General features: G+C 42.3%; 2 protein-coding genes across 6 annotated transcripts in view; one reads left to right on the forward strand and one right to left on the reverse strand.

Moving 5' to 3' along the window:
* pigg (phosphatidylinositol glycan anchor biosynthesis class G) overlaps positions 1–20,673 on the reverse strand; it is a 1,234,979-nt gene that overhangs the window by 210,681 nt on the left and 1,003,625 nt on the right. The gene's annotated exons all lie outside the window — the stretch shown is intronic.
* Positions 15,394–20,673, forward strand: part of lef1 (lymphoid enhancer-binding factor 1) — a 165,227-nt gene continuing 159,947 nt past the window's right edge. For 3 of the 5 annotated variants that reach the window (XM_051929930.1, XM_051929931.1, XM_051929932.1), the window contains exons 1-2: positions 15,395–16,442; positions 19,435–19,501. In XM_051929930.1, the coding sequence (XP_051785890.1) occupies positions 16,242–16,442; positions 19,435–19,501 (268 nt within the window). In that variant the 5' untranslated portion in view covers positions 15,395–16,241. Of the gene's footprint in view, positions 16,443–18,868; positions 18,967–19,434; positions 19,502–20,673 lie in introns of those variants that run through there. The other 2 variants (XM_028805894.2, XM_028805893.2) reach the window with 2 other exon arrangements.

Consider the following 20,673-nt stretch of genomic DNA (forward strand, 5'->3'; position numbering starts at 1 on the left):
GAGTGTTCTAATGTTCTAATGAATAAGAAGGTTGAAAATGAGAGAAGACCATTCAGTCCATTTGTCGCCTGTTTGTTTAGCTAATAGCTAAGCTGTCCTCGTATCTCATCCAGATCCTTCTTAAAGGTTGTGAAGGTTTCTCCTTCCACTCCATGTCTCGGTGGTTTGTTCCAGATTCCCCCAACTCTATGTGTAAATAAGTTCTTTCTAGCTTCAGTCCTAAATGCACTTCCCCTTAATTTCCCAGGTGTCCTCAACTGTGGGATTCACGGTTAAGATAAAAGAATTCTGCTGGATCTACTTTATTGATACCTTTGAGGATTTTGAAGATCTGGAGGTGGACAGGTTTTTTTTGGAACCAAAGATGGCTCCCCTATTGCCTCGCTCTGTAGGAAAGCTTTTTTCCACCACAGTTTCTGGCTACACCCTTGCTGTCCCGTGTGCCTTTTCTCCATGGACTCCATGTTAGCTCCAGTAGGCCATACTTGTGTATGTTGTCTTGACGTGGTGCGAGTGAGTCTGCCCTATAATGGGCTGGTATTGTGTATAGGGGGGGGCTGTCCATATCAGGTCCTGGTGGGCTGCAGTGCCTGCAGGGTTTTGCTCTGGCCACTTTCTTAATAATAATCATGTACTCCTCTTAATCTTATATATAAATAGTCTATGCGTGGAAGTGTCTGTCTGTCTGACCCGGAAGTGTGTGGTGAAGTCGGGGTAAGGGCTCCACCTCAGAGGAAGCAGAAACTCACTTAGCCGCTAATACAGAAACGAGGCGGACACATCGATAAAACGCTATCCCTTTTACTTTTCCTCCCACCACTAATAACACAGGCGATGTGAGTACATCGGCAAAACGAAACCTCCGAGGAGAGAGACACCCGGAGTTGTTCCTTTCAATTACCTGACATCTCTACATTTCAGTTTTTTTGTCTGACAATTTCAATAGTTTCTAGGACCCCCGGGCCTTTTATAACACAGGCTTACTCAGCTAGTTTAATATAATGTGTTATATACGACTGACATTGCTGAAGCTCTGAAATGGATGAAGAACGGTGTGGAAACTGGGGAACTCCAGCCGCCCCAACTACGACACAGATAGACACTGAGACACGTCTTGCCACATAACACATTTATTTATTGTGGGGGGGTGCTTTTCCCTCGTGCTCCATAGCTGGACAGTACCGACAAGCACCAAATACTCAAGTAAACTCAGTTCCTTTCTTCTTCTTCTCTCTCTTTCATGTCACTTCCTCCTCCACTACTCCTCACAAGCGTTGTTCCTCTTCTTCCCGACTCTTGTTCTGGCCCCATTTATACAGCACCCAGAACTGCTCCAGGTGTTCGCTGACCTCCCACTGGAGGCACTTCTGGGTGTGGTGGAAACGCGGCCACAAAGGGCTCCACAGTTTCTGCAGCACCTCCTGGTGGCACCCATGGAACCCAACAGGGCTGCTCCAAACTCCAACTCCCAGCATGCCCTTTGGGGATCCATGGTGCTGTAGCAACCCAGGAGGGCTGCCCTCTAGTGTCCCGGGGAAGATAATGCCCTAAACGTGCTCTCTCCCTTGGTCCTTCCACACAGTTGGCGACCCGGTCAGGTAATGGTCCTGTCCATCCATCATGACGGAAAAGCTGCTGGCCTAACTGGCCTTGATGCAGAGATGCTAAAGGCGGTCAGAGACTTTGTAATTGATGCTATGACAGGAGTCTGCAGTAACATTGTTTCTATAGTTAAAATGCCCCAGAGCTGGGGTCTTAGTGAAATGGTCCCTGTTTGAGACCCTATGGCATGCGGCTCATACAGAGGAATGAAACTTTTGGAAGAAGTAATGAAAGTTGTCAAGCGTGTTTTTGAGAGGAAATTGTGACAAAAAGTGGGAATCAACAAGATGCAGGTTGGCGTCCGGCGAGGTGTAGGTACCACAGATGCCATCTTTGTCGCCAGACAGCTCCAAGTAAAACACTGAGAGATTGGCATTTGTCGACCTTGAGAAGGCTTTTGATCGGGTACCTCATGGGCATTGACAGAATCTGGCGTCGAGGAGTGGTTAGTGCAAGCAGTGATGACCATGTCTGTGGATGCTAAAACAAGAGTCAGAACCAATACAGGCGGTAGTGACTATTTTGAGGTCGAGGTAGGAGTTCATCAAGGGTCCATATTCAGTCCGCTTCTCTTTACTGTTGTGCTAGAAGCCCTGACGAAACTCATCAGAATGGTGGGTTTACCTTGGGGACAATGAAAGCAAAATTAAAGGAGACGTTCACCCAGTGGACGCACTGCCTTGAAGAAAGAGGCCTCGGAGTTGACAAGGCTAAGACCAAAATAAGATGTGACAAGGTTTCCAAAAAGGCAGGCTACTGGTCCGGTAAATTGCTGTAAGACGCAAGGGGTCTGAACACAGGGTAAAATCATGAAGAAGGTATTTAATTATTCTTCTTGCTTTTTATAGTGCCCAGAAGCACCTCCGCCACTATAAACAGGCCAGTAACAATGGTAACTACAACAAATCGACACAAATCTCTCCTCCACACCTCCCAGTATGCTCTGTCCTCTACCTCCCAACTCCGGCTCGCTTGCTGGGTCTCCTGTAGTCCTTGACCCGGAAGTGCTTCCGTTCTTCTGACCCCGTGACTTGCCAGCCCTTCCGGGTCAGATGGAGGACTTGAGGTTTTCTTCAGCCCCATAACTTGGGAGTACTTCCGGGCTATATGGAAAATAAAAATCCCCAGACCTTCCTCCAGCGTCTCCTGGCGGCACCCACGGTACCCAGCAGGGCTGTGATGCCGAACTACAGATCCCATGATGCCTTGCGGGAATCCGGGGCACCGCTATGCTGCAGGGAACTGGCATCTTGGGGGAGGCAGTGTCCCTCAGTAGCTGCCTGCCCTTGTCCTTCTCTTCTTTGGGCATCCCAGCGGGCTGTCCGCCACATTGCAAATACACCCGTGGTGTGTGTCGAGGGGGAGTTGGGGTGAACTCTGTTTTATGCACCGGTTGTGACCTGTGGATCCATAGGCCATGCATTGGTGACAGAGGCTCTTTTGGTCAGCTGAAGGTGCCATTTGTATGCAAGAGATGCTGGGGCAAGTTAAGTGACAATACAGCTTTCACGTTACGTTTCTTGAGGTCAAAGGTCATAGGTTTGAAACATGTGACAATTTATGTTATCAAGGAGACGTGCCGAGTGCTGAAGGACGTCACTCCACTGCAGTTGCCGCCAGAGTAAGAAGTTTATGGAATTAGTTTGTTTCTGGCGTTATTTTAAGCAAAGGCGTTTCCTTCCCCGGGATGCTAGAGGGCAGCTCTCCTGGGTGGCTGTGGCACCATGGATTCCCGCAGGGTATGCTGGGAGTTGGAGTTTGGCACAGGCCTATTGGGTTCCATGGGGGGGGCTGCCTTCATTGGGCTCTCACCACACCTGGGAGTGATTAATGAGCCACCTGGAACGCTCCCAGGGCCATCATAAAATTATGGAGCCGCCTCACTCCAGAGTCAGGAGGAAGAAAGACAAAGCCTGAGTGGAGGACTGGAGTGCGATCATTGTTGCCATTTTCTGTATTCTGTAGAGCAATTAAAACACGCTTCCTCACAGAAGAATAAATGTGTGCGTTGTGTGGTGAACCCGCGTCCTGCCTGTCTGTGTCGGGTCGGGGCGGCTGTACGCACCCCGGGCTTCACAAAGGTATTGTGTACAAGTGCTGTGTCAGACCTGCTCTGGTGTATGCGAGTGAGACGTGGGCATGAAAGCTGGCGAAATAAGCACAATTCGGCATACGGAGTTAAGAATGTAGAGATGGATGGCTGGCGTGTCTTTACGAGAATGTAGAACCAACGAGGGTGTTCATAACGCGTTATATTTTGAAGGTGATGCAGAAGTTAAGCAACACGGCAGACACAAATAGTTTTGAGCATGATGCACAGATTAAGAAAATTCAGAGTTTCAGTGTAGGTGGAAAGCGTCCAACGGGCAGGCAACGGGCAAGAAGTTGTGCCCACTGACATGAAGGTGAAAGGTATGAAAATGGAGGATGTACAACACAGAGAGAAGTGGAGGTGAGTGATGTGTAGTTGAGGCCTACCCCGGTTTACCAGGTTAAAGGCCTTTAAATGTGATGATGACATGACGGACCTGCTTCATTGTTGTTTTCTTCCCTTAACCGACAGCCAAACAATAAAGAGATACAAAGCAAGGCAACAGTCGGCCAGCTGACTCGGGGATCTCGAGGGCCACCATTTTCACTCCAATTAATTTCCTGTTTAATGAAACAAGTTCTTACATTCTATGGCTTGGTAGTGCTCTCACTCTGCCACGCCAGTCATTTCCATTACTGATTTTCCTTTTTCTGATATAATCACCCAAATATGTTGTGGACTAAAGCAAATCAGTATTTCTCAGACCGTCATTTGTTTTTTGTCTTTTCAGATATTGTATTAAAGACACGGGTGCAAATGAGGCCTAAGTTAGCCTGGTCATCCTTTGCATCTCATTATCGTTTGGCTGCTCCTTCAAGAACACATTAAACCAGCGGATCCCAAAGTGTGCGCGAGCCGCGGCTTCCTCACAGGGGCGGTGCGAAATATTACAAAATTTTCAGAATTTTATTTCCATTTTCAATTCAATGTGATAGGTCGCGACATCTGGCAGAGCTGGTGCAAACCTGTAACTCACTTAGTAATAACTGTTTGCGGACGCCTCTACAATAATTCAGTTTCTCGATTGTTTTAGTAGTTTGTCCAACTTTCTCGGTACTTTGTGTCCGTATATAAATGTCGGTTTCGCGCGTCCTTAGTGTTGAATTAGTTTTCGGAGATTCTATCAACTGACTATTGTTGTGATTAAGTCAAGTGAAGTTTTTGAAGTATTCGGAGATTGTATCAAGTGAATATTGAGTATATATAAGTTTTTGAAGTATTTTTCTCGTATGTATTGTTTAAAAATGGATCGGTTTTTACTAAACAGTAATAAGCATTGGGAGAGTGGCACACCGTCAACCAGAATAACATTTCTTTGTGATCTTAAATACTGTGGCGGACGGATGGGACGCCTGGAAGGACCGGGAGACTGAGTATACCTCCCCCTGGCCACGGGACGGCGACCACCCTGGTCTGTATGGTGGCCACGGGAACTGAGAATGGAAGTTCAACCCTATTGGGGCCCGTGGCCACCACAAGGGGGCGTACGAAGGATTGAGGAGCCCTGGATGTCAGCACTTCCACCACACCCAGAAGTGCTGCCGGAAGGGATACCAGGAACACCCAGAATGGAAGACAGTAAATTCTGAAAAAAACAGACAACATAATTGATGGACTTCCCTCTCCCCGGCCACTTCTTCTAGCTCTTCAGGGAGAATCCCGAGGCGTTCCCAGGCCAGCCGAGAGACATAGTCCCTCCAGTGTGTCCTGGGTCTTTCCCGGGGCCTCCTCCCGGTTAGACGTGCCCAGAACACCTCACCAGGGAGGCGTCCAGGAGGCATCCTGATCAGACGCCCAAGCCACCTCATCTGACTGCTCTCGATGCAGAGGAGCAGCGGCTCTACTCTGAGCTTCTTACCCTATCTTTAAGGGAATCAATCTGCGCGAGACGAACGTATTTTTGTCTGACAAATATTATACCGCTGTTAGTTGTATCATGAAAATAACCCAATACACAGTAAATTATTTAACTCAATTTGACAATATTGGCTACACTGCCAATGTGGTGCAGTCGCGCCGCATTATCACCTGATCTACTGTTACCCGAATGTTCGCGACAGATACCGATACATCTCACACTTTAAAGCAGGCACATATTAGTTATTAGATATATGCCTTAGAAATGTTTTATTTTAATTTTAGTTATAATGCATTCGTTGTGATTATATGCTTACAAATTTTAATTCATACAGCTTCAGCGGGTGCGCCCCACAGTTTGAGAACCGCTGGCATAATGGAGAAAGTGACTGGAGTGAACTGCTTTGAGAATGTAATGAATAAGTAGAAAAATACATACTGTACATCTTTCAATTGTTCCACTAACAACTTTTCTCTGGTGATGTTCATATTGTTTTTATTTACTGTGTTCTGTTTTTCAATGCACCTAAACCTTAAAAAGTTTCATGACGCAGTATCAACTGTGTGAGTGCCGCACGCCAACTCTCAAAACAGCCTCATTTTTTGCCTAAGTATGTCATTCTGCTTCACAATGGAAAATGCACACATTGACTAAGATGGAATTGGCTAGTGTCACACACGTGCCAGTAGGAGACAGCTAAAGGGCCTAAGTAATAGTAATTCTATGCCAGACCAGGGGGCGGCGAGGTGCACCAGTTGACTTACTCAATGGCTTGCAGACCTTTCTCTGGAAATCCTGCACGGTTCCGGCACCTTCGATGACGTCACTTTCCGGTTTCTCTGATGACATCACTTCCTGGTCCGGGTCTATTGATGATGTCACTTCCAGTCCCGACGACATCACTTCCGGTCCAGCCCCCTCACGACATCACTTCCTACCTGGGCCTTTAAAGCCACCATCTTGCCTCCACGTCATCAGTTCTGCTTTGGACTCAGTCTTGTGATCATCTCCCAATTATTTCAATTACCTTTTGCAACCAAACCACATTATACGGGTGGCTGCCCCAAACCTTTATGATGTTTTTGTATCGTTCTTGTGATACTATGAAATGTAAAAAGCACATTATGCCCCATATGGATGCAAAGTAACTGCCTTGTTTCTCAATCAGTCCGATTAGACATTTACAAGTAGCTAACCCTGCTGCACAAGGCCTGTCCCTGACTGCTGAGTTTCCTGCGCCCCACAGCCTTAAAAACTAATTAGCCGGGTTTGGTGGGTAGACGGATGGATGGATGGGTTGGAGAGTTTGGATGTGCGAACTGCTGTCCTATCTACATTTAATAATTTCATTAAATCCTGCTAATTGTGAATTTCCCCTTGGGATTAATAATCTATCTATCTATCTATCTATCTATCTATCTATCTATCTATCTATCTATCTATCTATCTATCTATCTATCTATCATATAGTGCATTTCACTCTATCTGTCTATCTATTATATAGTGCCTTTCATATCTATCTATCTATCTATCTATCTATCTATCATATAGTGGATTTAAATCTATCTATCTATCTATCATATAGAGGATTTAAATCTATCTATCTATTATATAGTGCCTTTCATATCTATCTATCTATCTATTATATAGTGCCTTTCACATCTATTTATCTATCTATCTATTATATAGTGCCTTTCATATCTATCTATCTATTATATAGTGCCTTTCATATCTATTTATCTATCTATCTATTATATAGTGCCTTTCATATCTATCAATCTATCTATCTATCATATAGTGCATTTCACTCTATCTATCTATCTATCTATCATATAGTGCATTTCACTCTGTCTATCTATTATATAGTGCCTTTCATATCTATCTATCTATCTATCTATCTATCTATCTATCTATCTATCTATCTATCTATCTATCTATCATATAGTGCATTTCACTCTATCTATCTATCTATCTATCTATCTATCTATTATATAGTGCCTTTCATATCTATCTATCTATCTATCTATCTATCTATCTATCTATCTATCTATCTATCTATCTATTATATAGTGCCTTTCATATCTATCTATCTGTCTATCTATCTATCTATCTATCATATAGTACATTTCACTCTATCTATCTATCTATCTATCTATCTATCTATCTATCTATCTATCTATCTATCTATCTATCTATCTATTATATAGTGCCTTTCATATCTATCTATCTATCTATCTATCTATCTATCTATCTATCTATCTATCTATCTATCTATCTATCTATCTATCTATCTATTATATAGTGCCTTTCATATCTATCTATCTATCTATCTATCTATCTATCTAATTGTATGCTGCTGGTAACGTTGTGGTGGAAAACATTAAGCTGGAAACATGACAAGATACATAGAAGGATAATTTTACTTATTTTCAATCTGGAGGCATTTTTTTCACGTGGTGACAAGTGACAGTGTGGAATGACAGAGTCTTGAGGAGTGAATTAACGCTGAGTTTGTTATGTAATGAATTATTATTATTATTCCATCATACACAGCAGCACTGTCATTTGTTAATTGATTCACAGGAATTTACTTCAGGAGCATTATTAAGGTGAGCCACAAAGTCAGATTTAGGACATTGCCCGTGAGTGCAACTTGAAAAACGACAAAAGAAAACAGTAGAACATTCCGAGCGCTCGGTCTCAGTGAGAACCCAGAAGTGCGCTGTGGGGTGGCACCGACTTCAGCCGACGCATGGCTGCTTTCACTGAAAGCAGGAGATGAAACTTCCAGCCTGGAGGGGATGCATTTCCAGTCGTCCCAAGGGACCGCTCCACTTGGCAGTTTAATCCTGCTGAGGAATTAAGAGTTGATGCCAGTGTGCCAATTTGAGGAAGGCTTGGTGTCAAAGTGATGAAGGCGCTCTCTGTATGCAGAAAAGTGAAACATTTCGACCAGAATCCTGAAACACACATTGTGTGTGTGTGTGTGTGTGTCTTTTATTCTGTAAGGGAAATCACGAAGTGGTCACCCTATGGGACAGACGAGCCACTCCACCGTGGCCTCTGTAAGGATGACGCGTCTTTGCGCTGTCGTTGCTGTTATTTATTTTTCTTTAAATGTTGGATTGCGACCAGACTCCCACCTTCCCCTACACCCCCCCTTTTTTTTCTGACCAATGCACATTTCAGATCCAGATCCAAGCGCTTTGATCCCAAACCCCCCCACCCCGTTACTCCGTCTTTTACCCGGAAGAGAACTCTCGCCTTCTCAGCTGGGAGCTCTCGCACACGTGGAAAAGCTGGCTTCGCTCCATGTTTTTGCCAAATTTAGTCACACAAAGGCAAGCAGAAAGGAGGGAGGGCAGGGGGGAGACTGGGATGAAAGAGGCAGCCGCCAGAAGATCAAAGGCAGCCGCAGCTCCTCCTGCAAACCCCACCTCCGCACTTTATAAAGATCTTCCTCTGCTCGGGAGCGATTCTCACGCAACGTGCGCTGCCAAGCGCGCAAATGGGCTTCTTCAAAACGATTCAACGCTTGCCGGAATTACTGCAAGGAGATGTTTTTTTTTGGGGGGGGGGGGGGGGGGTTGAAAAAGTAGAAATATTTACATACACTTTGTCCTTTTCCAAGTTGACTTTTTTTGTTTTGTTTTTTGGAAACTGATATCACAAAACATGACCCAAAATAAAAACACATCTCGTGAGTCTCGTAGCCTTAACCCGCACCATCATTGGCGTTTAGCTTTTTAGATCGGAATCTCGCCGCTGTTTTTGGGAAATGAAAATAGTGCGGCTAACTCGGGGGGAAAAAATCGTTCGTGTGTAATTCGCATCCCACCATGTGAGATAGAAAAATATATATATATATATTCAGCCCACGCCGTTCTGTAGTGCGGTTGGTGGTCATATTCACCCATTATTTCATACGGGTGTTCTATAAAATGTGTTTTAATTTCAAGCATAAAACTGTTTGATGTGGTCATGCCTGAAAAAAAACATAGCGTACGTACAGTTACATAATTTTAAGCATCTGTCTTGAGTGTCACAGCATTTACATCATAAGAAAACCAATAACGTGTCCTCGTGCAATGCGTAAAAAATTAGCTTCGTACCTTTAAACTGGAACTGCGTCCACTCTTACAAATAAAGGTGGCAAAGTGGCTCATCAAAGTTTCAATTGAAGCCTCCAGAAAGAAACTTTCTTTATTTAAGTCTGTAACAGGCTCCATACACAGCCATGAAGTGATTATAACTGATCTGTGAAATACCAGTGGGTTCCTGATTTTAAAAGCTACTGCATACAATAACAGGCTATAGGGTCAGGTTTTCTTTACTATCCATAGCCTACTAGACATTAAAGATTTCTGTTTTTGTCCCTCAAACTATGAAAAATTTAAAAGCCTAAAGAACCAGTTTCATAAGCAACGAATCCCATTCACAAAGTCAAGCGAAAGAACCCCACAACCCAGTGATGTGCCATTGAAGAACCGTTATTTTAGCATATCGTTACGTAATTCGTGTACCGTTTAAAACATTTAACACATGAATAAAACGTTTAACGTGTTTCACACCCGCCATTCACTCTTCTTCCATCCATTTTCTAAACTTTCACTTGAAACGTGAGCCTGTCCCGCCAGCGGCATTGACCTGCACTGCAGGAACGAACTTGGAATTGGCCGGACGTCCCGAACACGACGCGTACACGGCTCCGATCGTTCATTTAACGTTTATTTGTTTTTGTTATTATTGCTTTTTATTCGTCTGACGCCTTATCTATGGGCGACTTATTACATTTTAGATGCAATTGTTTAATTTTTTTTTCACCAGCCTGGTGAAGTGACAAGTTCGCAGTCACAAGGTGTCAAACTTCAGAGGTTCAAGTCCAAAGCCTTTACGCCACAATGTCGCTGTGCTCCAAATAAAGGATCGCAGCATCTGTTGCCACCGCACTGGGTACCAGGCAGGAAGCAACACTGCTTTGGAGTGGGACGACCATCCTATATCATTCTAAAGTATTTTTTTATATAAATATAATTACACTTTCCTACACTGGCCTTGAACTCTCTTTTTTATTTTATGCATCATTAGTAACATCGGGAACTGTTTTAATGATGTCTGAATTATTATTTTCGTTCTATTATTTGAATCAGGTTTGTGCTCAGTTTCTGTCGAATCTGGCATTGGCTTCTTGAAGCTTATCCTCCCGGTCGTAAATCATGCTAGACACCCCCCCCCCCCCCCCCAACCCCCAATAACCCCCCGAAAAAAAATCCCACTTTATTTCGGTCTTTTAAAGAGTTAGTGACAAGAGAGGAAAAGAGAATGTCTGGGAAATGCTCCAGCCCACATTAAGGGGATGAGGCAGATGTAAGGGAAAGAAGTTAAAAGCGACATCGCTCTTTAATTAAACACACGATTTGTGCAGAATCAAGAAATGGCAATATTAAATACATACGTATATATTTTCCAAAGGCATGCCGATCACTGCTGCTTTTCGGCAACAACAGAGAGCGAGTGTTAAGAATGAGTTGCGTCTTCTTGTCTCAATGCACAAGACGTTTTTCACATAGAATTATTTTTGAATATCCGTGCAGATATGCGAGACACAGTAATGATAATAATACAGAAAGGCGGCAAATTGAAACGGAATTGAGTGTTTTTAATCAATGCCTGATAACCGTTCTTTGAACGTTTAAAATATAAATTCTGCCAGGTGGGTGGCGATCTTAAAAACGCTAAAACGGATCCGATTTATTTGATCCGAGTTCAGTTCTGTCTGATTTTTTGACTTAAAGGTGGAGAAAAAAAAATTGGCTGATTGATTCGTATTGCGCAGTGTGTAGCGGTCCCATTCTTCTGTCCTACAATAAAAGCCTCAGATACCTCACAAGATGGGCTTGGTGACATTATACTTTAATTCGTTTTAATTAGCTCAATTTTCCTGCAATAAAAGAAGCAAGCAATTCGTCTGCTACACTAAATAAGAAATGTGTTTGCCACTTGTGAAAGCGGCTAATGGCAAGAGGTGTTGTGTACTAAGTGTGGCAACTAATTGATAGTGCATGACAAAACGACATCATCCGATTTTGCCAAATTAGTCAATTTTCCACCAATTATTCCACCTATTGACCAAGTCACCCCACCTCCTCCACTGCGCACGTGCCGAACGCGTCGGTCTCGCGGCAGAGGGAAGCCCCCTTCAGTTACAAAATCATCAATCTGGCGTTTATTCGGACGCTTTGATTTCTTAGATACGGATCGGAAGGATCCCTCGCTAAATGTCGATTCGTTGATTTATCTGAAATGCCCATTTAATAGTTAACTTTTGCTTTTTCATTTTGTGTATAGCGTTAAGTTTCTAAAAGATTTTCTAATTATGTAAGGCTGGTCGGCCCAATTACGACGTGCCGGGTAACTGAAGATGAATTTAGCTGTTTAAAAAAAAAAACAACTTTATATTAATCGCACCTAATTGCTGGACTGAATAAAAACGCGCAGTATTTAAAAAAGAACACATAATTATTCTAAAATAGCGATGTGTACTTTATTTTATAATGTGTTTGTAAGAAATATTCCTATCTAACGCACTAGAAAAAAAATCAAATACTGCGTCATTTGTTTAAAGGGAGCTACCGAATCTGAGGTACATGTTCATTATTTTCTTATTGGGCAGATAGCGAGAACCGTTTCAAAGATAAATAAAGCCACGTGGATTGTTCTTATTTTCCATCCATCCATTTTCAAACCGGCTGCTTCCGGGGAAGCATCGGGAAGTCAGGAATAATCCCTGGGAAGGGCGCCAGCCCATCGCAGGCTTTTATCGTTATTATTATTAATATAATTATTTTACAGATTGCGTGTATGCATTAATACATTTACTGATTCATACATATTGACACTGAAATGTTTTCAGGAGTATATAGGAGAGAAGCTGGAGCCTATCCCAGCAAGCACTGGGCGCAAGGCAGGAACAATCCGGGAGCCAGTCCGTTACATAATAATATTACACAAATTGTGTATGAATTGCTAGAAGGGTGCTATCATAATAATATTAAAATGTATTGGCTTACAAACCATGACTGTGTTTAAACAGATACTGAGGCTGTATGCGATACCACTTAAACGTACACGATCAGTTATTAACACGCCATGATCAAGGCTGTCAGTACGGAGTTGTGCAATGTGATTAGACCGACATACAGCTCCCGACCACCTTCAGACTGATTTAGATCTCCACGTAATCCTATATATTCGGGGTCGTTACCGTATGGAAATAGAGAGGCCATTTTTGAAGCAGTAGTAAAGCAAAAATCTCAGACTTGATAGATAATGGAACCGCTTATTAAAATAATGGCTAAATATCTATACTACTATAATATTAAAATGGAAACGTACAATAATAATAATAGTAATAAGGGCACTGCACACATTCTTCGAAAGGTGCTTGGATAAGTCACTTTGATCTCTTGTTGAGATCTGGATTTACCAGTAAAACCGTCACTTATAGACGAGAGGAAGCATTTTTTTTTTTATTAAGATAATAATAATTAATGATTTGGCACGCTAATGCAGCTATTAATGCTGTTCCCTCATTGCACTTGGACACCGGTTCAGTTCCCGGTATAGTGCAGGGAGAGGCTCCGCGCCCCACAACCTCACGAACAAAACAACTATAATTAATGTCACAACACAAAATTCTTTTATATACGTTAATCCATCTCAGAGTGGCGGGGGGGCTGGGGTCCTGTACCCAGTGCAAGGTAGGAAACTGACCCGGACACACATACACGGCCAATTTGTGGAGACCAATACTTTGAATATAATAATAATCTTTTTATTATTATCACTATTATTAATAATAATAATAGTGATTGATTGGCACAGTAATATATCTATTAATGTCGTTGTCTCACTGTACCCAGTCCTCAATGCAGTTGCCCACTGTCGAGGGTTTGTTAGGGTGTTGAGTTCCCTTTCTCACAGGTACACGAGTTTCCTTGCAGTTTCCCAAAAACCTTCAGTGCTTCAGTCCCAGGTTAGTTTCTGTCTGGATGGATGCTTCTGTGAGCTTTTGCTTCCCTACATTAATACTCTACAAATGACAGCCCCAGAAAATGGACGCGTGGATAGCGTATACCATAACACCCTCTTCTCCAATTTAATGAATACAATTTGGCATCGTGAGAAGACGAAGCCAAGCCCGGTGGCATCGGGTACAATGTAGGAAACAGTTCTGGATAGTTGACCAGTTCACAGTTTTTCGGGTCCAATCACCGCTGATATGCTGAGTTTGCACGTTCTCCCTGTGCATTTGTCTGGGTCTTCCACCCAAAACGAGCAAGACTAAGTCTAAGATGGTCCCCAAGCCCCCCGTGTTTCTGAGTGCTCTCAGTCAAGAGCTGCGTCATGCCTTGCTTCGATCCTGCAGGGAGAAGGTCCAGGCCTGGGAACCTCTAATGAATAAAACATTTATAGATAATGCCACAACACAACCTTCCAAAATATTCGTTAATCCCTCTCAGAGTCCCGTGTGGCTGGGGCCTACACCTGCAGCACGACAACAGAGCCCACTTTTGAATGGTTAGTTAGCCCGGTATACGCAGGCAGTGATTAAGGCTTTTGATTTCAAACCCTGAGGTTGTGGGTTCAAATCCAGCTACTAATACTATGACCATGAGCAAGTCACTTCACCAGGCTGTGCTCCAATTTATAAAAAAAAGTAAGCTATAGTATCTCAGATGTGGTAAGTCACCTTGGATAAAGGTGTCAGCCAACTAATAAGTAGCAATAATAACCTGCAAGTCTGTTGGGGACATGGAAGGAAATCACGCGTGCGAACTCCATGCATGCAACGTAAATCTGCGAGGCATAACGCTACTGTGCGAAAACACTGGTGAGATAATAATAATAATAATAATAATAACAATAATAATAATAAGATAGATAGATAGATAGATAGATAGATATTGCGGTGGGTTGGCACCCTGCCCGGGATTGGCTCCAGCAGACCCCCCGTGACCCTGTGTTCGGATTCAGCGGGATGGAAAATGGTTGGTTAGATAGATAGATAGATAGATAGATAGATAGATAGATAGATAGATAGATAGATAGATAGATAGATACTTTATTAATCCCAAGGGGAAATTCACATTTATTAAACGTGATTCACATTTTATTAAATTAACATAATAATAATGTTATTGGAGAACCACTTATCGATAATGTGCTTTGAGTGCTTTGATTGTATCGGTAAAGTAATAGTTAAACGATTGATAGGCAATTGATAACTTCATGTGCTCCGCAGAATGCAGTGAAGGTTTTTCTCCTAAAGAACTCTGAAAGCGATTTATGTGCTTGACATTTAACGTTATTGATTTGAAAAACAAATATATAAGCCGAAATCTGTATCTGATCATTTTTACATGAGTAAAAAAAAAATCGGAATAATGTGTACTTGATAAAAGAATGACGGGGTTCGTCCAATGAATTATTCCTTCTCCGGGCAAAGTTAGGAATTTGTTCGTGTTATACAATATTTCCTAAATTGCTCTGTGCGAAAAATCAAGAGTTATGTGGCGCCGAAAACGTTAAATTAAATTCGTCCAAAGCACACTAGCCGTACATCTGGATCTTAAGTGTGTGTGTTTGAGCCGAAATATGTGGAGGCTTTAAACTCTGTGTGTGTTTGTGTTATGTTACCCCGCCCTTATCTTTGGGCATTACGGTAAGAGTGTCTGCAGACTTCTCCCGCGGCCCCCCTCCCGTTCCTTGCCCGTGTGTGTGTGTGTGTGTTTAAATCTCACTCCCTCTCTCTCTCTCTCTCTCTCCTGAGTGTCAATCAGTGTGGTGTCAATCAGAGCGGCGGCGCGCCTTTCATCTCGCAGACTGTGGAGCGAGAGCCGGTGTAAGATTACACACAGAGAGCCGAGCCGAGCAGCGCAGCTTCACATCACACACACACACAGGAGCTGCGGCTGCAATCGGGAGACGAGCAGGCACAAGCTTTCATATAAACGTGCACGAATTCAACTTTTTAAATGTTGAGCTAACTCGGAGAGTTCGGCTGACCTATAAGACCGGAGAGCATCCGGAGCGCAACTACATAGACGGATACCGCCGGCTGCTGGCTAGTAAGCCAACCAACCAACCACTTCTCTTCTTGGTGATTTGTCTCTCATTCATTGAGACGCACACGTCTGCTCCTCAGACTTGCAAGAGAACCCTTTGAAGTGTGCGTGCGTGAGTTAGTGAGTCTGTCTGTCTACGATTCTTTTCCAGCAGGAGCGACTCGTCACTTTTACTCACCCCTGTGAGTCAAACAAGACTTCGCCACTCATAAAATTGCAGCGGTCGTATTCTAACCTGGAGTAACTTCGAATCCGAGGGATCTCTTTTGAGCTTGTTTTAAACGGAGGTCAACTGAGCGCCGACATTTAAACATTTTTGTTATTTATTAATTTTATTTCAATTTTTCCCTTCTAACAATCTAAGTTGCCAGAACGCTGGCGGGACCGCAACGACTTTTTCAGATCCAAGGATATCGGAAGAATTAAATCACGGTAGCTGGGAGATACACGAAACGCCAGTGATTTTTTTTCTTTCCCTTTTCCTGAATTTACTGTTTCTCGGGAAAAAAAAACAAAAAAGGAACCTCTACAAAGGGGCTTCGGGTTCTTCCTTCTATTTAAAATGCCACAGCTTTCGGGAGGTGGTGGAGGTGATCCAGAACTCTGCGCAAATGATGAAATGATCCCCTTCAAAGACGAAGGGGACCCCCAGAAAGAGAAAATTTTCGCTGAAATTAATCACCCCGAAGAAGAGGGAGACCTAGCCGATATCAAGTCCTCGCTAGTGAATGAGTCGGAAATCAACCCAAACAACCACCACGAGGTGAGTATAGGGGTACACGCGCACCACCCGGAACGTGCGTTTGTGTGTTGGTTAACAGAAGATTTTTACGTACACCCAAAAAGTGTTATTTAATCGGATCGCCACGGAGATCTGCATCATTTAACGTCTGATACCCGCATTGACAGGGTGTGTGACATGCAGCGGAGTATTTAAATGGCAATGGCACTAGATGGTTAGGTCATTTAGCATGTTGTGTATGTATGTATGGTCACCCCCAGTCCAGGGCTTGTTCCTGCCTTGCGCCTGATGCGACGGGAGAGGCTCCAGCTTCCCTGCTACCCTGTTCAGGATAAAGCGAGCTTGGAAATGGAACGATGGATGAATATATAGTCTGAAACAACTACTTTAAAAACGAACATCTTTGTTGTGATGCTGCCTGACAAACCCCCCCAAACCCCCAGTAGAGTCTGCTACTGCTATAGGATTTTTAAATTGCTGAATATCAGCGGCATGCGATGTGTTGCGTCGGTGTAAACTGTATGAGTGAGGAGAGACAGATAGCAGGCATTATTATTATTTGAACATGCCCCGATCTCTCCATATATCGATAACCAGTTGTTTTTGCACTTTGGAGCATTTAACTCCTACACATACACAGGACGCACTGATAATTCAGTAGATAAGAGACACCCTGCTAACTTTTATCTTTACATCCGCGTGAGTGTTCAAATTAATTCGTTTTCTACACGTAATTCAGGTGTCAAGCCGAAACGGAAGTCCTCCGTGGTTTAGAAAGAAAAAAAAATATTTCACCTCCGCCCCCCCACCAACTGTAAAGTCGAATACACAAAACCGACTGACTTGAGGGTGTCGGTGTGTCTCTCTAATGCATTTGGAGATTTGTGATAAGCCTCATTCCGCTTAAAAAATAATAGTTTCCCCATTGTTTTCTTTGTTACGTCATCCTAAAAAGAGTGCCTCCTCATTTTTATATTGGATTTTTTTTCCCGAAACCAATACATTAGTCATCGTCTCTCTTATGCTCTGGTCGCGCTTTACATTTGAAACCCTCCACATTTAGGGTCCTGTTATAATACCGACGCGACACGGGTTTGGACGGCACCCGGATTTCACATTCACAGGTGGGAGTCACTCCCGGGACGGAGACGACCACCCTGTCGTGTTTCTGGGGGTAGCAAAGGGCACCTCTAAATAATGAGCACTTTCAGATTTCTGCTGTGTCTTGAGGTGTGTGTGTGTGTGTTCGATCAGATCCATTTTGTTTGTGCGTCGGGAGGTCGAAGGAGTTCTGCTGATCTGAGAAAAACAAAGATCCATGAAATAAAACTCCAAGGTGGGGAGCTTTATCATTATCGACACTCTGGCCTTTTCAGTGTCACTGCGCCATTCATTCATCCGTCTCTAAATTTAAACAAACAAGTTGGGATTACTTTAGTCCTGAATCCAACCATACGTATTGTTTATTAAACGGCATGTAGCCACTGCTATTGTACACAAACGCGTTATTAAAATGAACGACCAAGTGCACTTGTGTGCCTTCTAGCTGTTTTAAATCAGTCCATTTAATAATAATAAAATTGTAACGGTGGTATATTGGGCACCTAATAAGCTGCAAACAAAGTCGCACAAGGCAGACTTAAGAGAAGGTGCACACCACAGGTTTGATAGGTTTGGGGATGGCTGTTTGCTGATTCCAGAAATAAGAACCCCATTTTTATATATAATATGAATATATATGTAATATGAGAGAGAATATAATTCTTTAACATCACTAGTGTGATGTTTTATTTATAAACTATAACTGACTATACTTAGTGCGCTTTATTAAGTTAACGTTTTTATACAAATACAAGTGAATAGGTTTGACCAGGTTTGATTGGCCTGTTAATAATTTAATTTATCTAGCATCCTTCTCATGCTCAAGTTCTTGTCAAAAAAGGGTGTGCAAACAACTTATTTTCTGCATTTCCACAACTGAAATCGTGGATTTGTGGCAGGTTAAGTGGTTTTCTTAGGGATGCACAGTGTATCAGTAAAGAAAATATGTCCCACATCACAGATTGTTATATAGTGCCTTTGCACAGAGAACAACATTTCATGGTGCTTTACAAGTATAAAACATGGGGAAGTTGGGCAGCCCATCAAGAGTCTTACTGGCTATCAGACTAGGGAACAAACAGTCACCCTCACACTGTGTAGTCCATTGCCCTACGCCTAAACTTCTGAATATTGGGTTAACTCGATAGTGAACATTAACCACAAGGTGCTTTTTGAGTACAGTACCACTATTTCCACACTGTATCTGTGTGTCTGAGGCACTGACATGTTAAACGACTCTCTAGCTCGCACAGGAAATCACCGAGTAGAAGTAATCCACAACCTTATGATTTACAACGTCATTTTTTTTTTTTTATTTTACTCACAATGCTTACTGCATACTAAGAATATTTGATGTGTGTAAAGAAACATTTTAAATAACAGTAATCTCAACCAAAAACTAATTTTCAGGATGCAAGAGACTGGACAGGACATCATACGAGTTGTAAGTGAACTGCAGCAATAAATAAAGGCTGTGGAATTGTAATTTGGAGGGCCCTGAATGACAGAATAATTGGTTGTAAATGTTCTAATTATTTTGTAATCTTTAATTGAGGGGAATTTACAGAGTACCCATAGCACTTCAATGGCTGCCATTGTTTTTTGGCTTCATGGGCTTGTGATAAAGCCACTTTTCATTAAAGTATCTTCTGCATAAATGGTAATATATTAATCGTAAACTGAAGTCTTACTAAATTGAATAATTTAAAAAACAAACCATGGCTTTATTTATTCAGCTCAGCTTAGACTCTTTGCATGCAGAGACATAGAAACTGCTGGTTGCAGTGAAGTCAGTAAGTTACTTGATGCAGGTGTGAAGATTTACAAAAAATATATATATATTTTTTTTTTTGTTTATTTATTGTAATTAATGCTTGCCTTCTTGACCCTTCCTATGCTTTGATGTCTGCAGGTAGCAAGACGAACACAAATACCCCAGGACTCGTATCACGAAAAACACAGAGAGCATCTGGACGATGGTAAGCAATGCTATTTGAGGCCGTCTGCTGCCAGCTTAAGTTGTTTCACAGTCCGTGCCTTGGCGATCGGTCGGCTTCATCACGTTGTATTTAAAGAGTCTACTCTGCTACTTCAGAGTCTCTAACTCTGTATGACCAGGGGGCTTTTATACTGTTTTGTAGTAGAATGTGCACTTCCGACAGTTGTAAAGATACCTGCTGCCGAGGTTTTATCGTGAAGTTACTTGTCTCCTGCTATTGAAGACGATATACGTGAGGGCGCTTATTTGTTAGACGAAACAGCCTTCTGAGATTCAGCAACACCTGACAAACACTTTGGTAAGAGTAGCCAGTTGTTCATTAAATGTAAATTTAAATCTTACACTGTGCATATACAGTATTAGACTTCTAATGTTCTAGATAATTTTACAAAAATGTCTTCCAAAAAAAAAAAAAGAGGGCCATTTAAAGCTCCTTTAAAAAACAGTTTAAAAAGAAAAAAAAAGTAAGTTCATAATTAGTTGACTGTGGTTGTCCAATTCTGCGTGTTCTTTTTGGTTTGATCTTTTAAAATGAAAAATCAAATGGGGAATTCTCGCAAGTGTAAGCGGAGTAATGATGTACAGTATGCTTTACAGAGGAAAATTATGTACTGCTTGAGAAATCTGTGAGTATAAAATATATGTGTATATACTGTATAGTGTGCTTATAACGTATAAACTGGCAGAATCTGAATGAATCTTGTAAAGCATGCATGAGTGTAAGATGTTTGTTACAGGATGAATAAAGTATAAAACATAGTAGTGCGACTTGTATTGTGTGTTTAAGTAGGTCAATGCGTATAACAGTGCATGTTGTCAGTAGTATATGTGCCTGTACAGTGCAAATAGCATATGCATGAATGTTTATGTGAGACATACATATGCAGTCCTGAGTAAAATATATGTGCTTCTCTGAAAAATCATCTACAGAGTATGTAAAGAGCAGGTTGTTTGTGGTGTGTTTCATAAAGATCATCTCTGGTGTCTTTATGCTTTGTATCCGTGTTTTGTTATAAGAACTTCCAAGTCAGATTTGGTGCTATGGCAATAAAGAAAAATGGTGTTTTGTATAGCATGTTCAATAGCACATCAATGAGGTTTATTGCAATATTTCGTGCCCATATATTCTGCATTGAGAAAGTGTATACGACA

This window comes from Erpetoichthys calabaricus, chromosome 7, assembly GCF_900747795.2.
Source record: "Erpetoichthys calabaricus chromosome 7, fErpCal1.3, whole genome shotgun sequence".
Taxonomy (NCBI): Eukaryota; Metazoa; Chordata; class Cladistia; order Polypteriformes; family Polypteridae; genus Erpetoichthys; species Erpetoichthys calabaricus.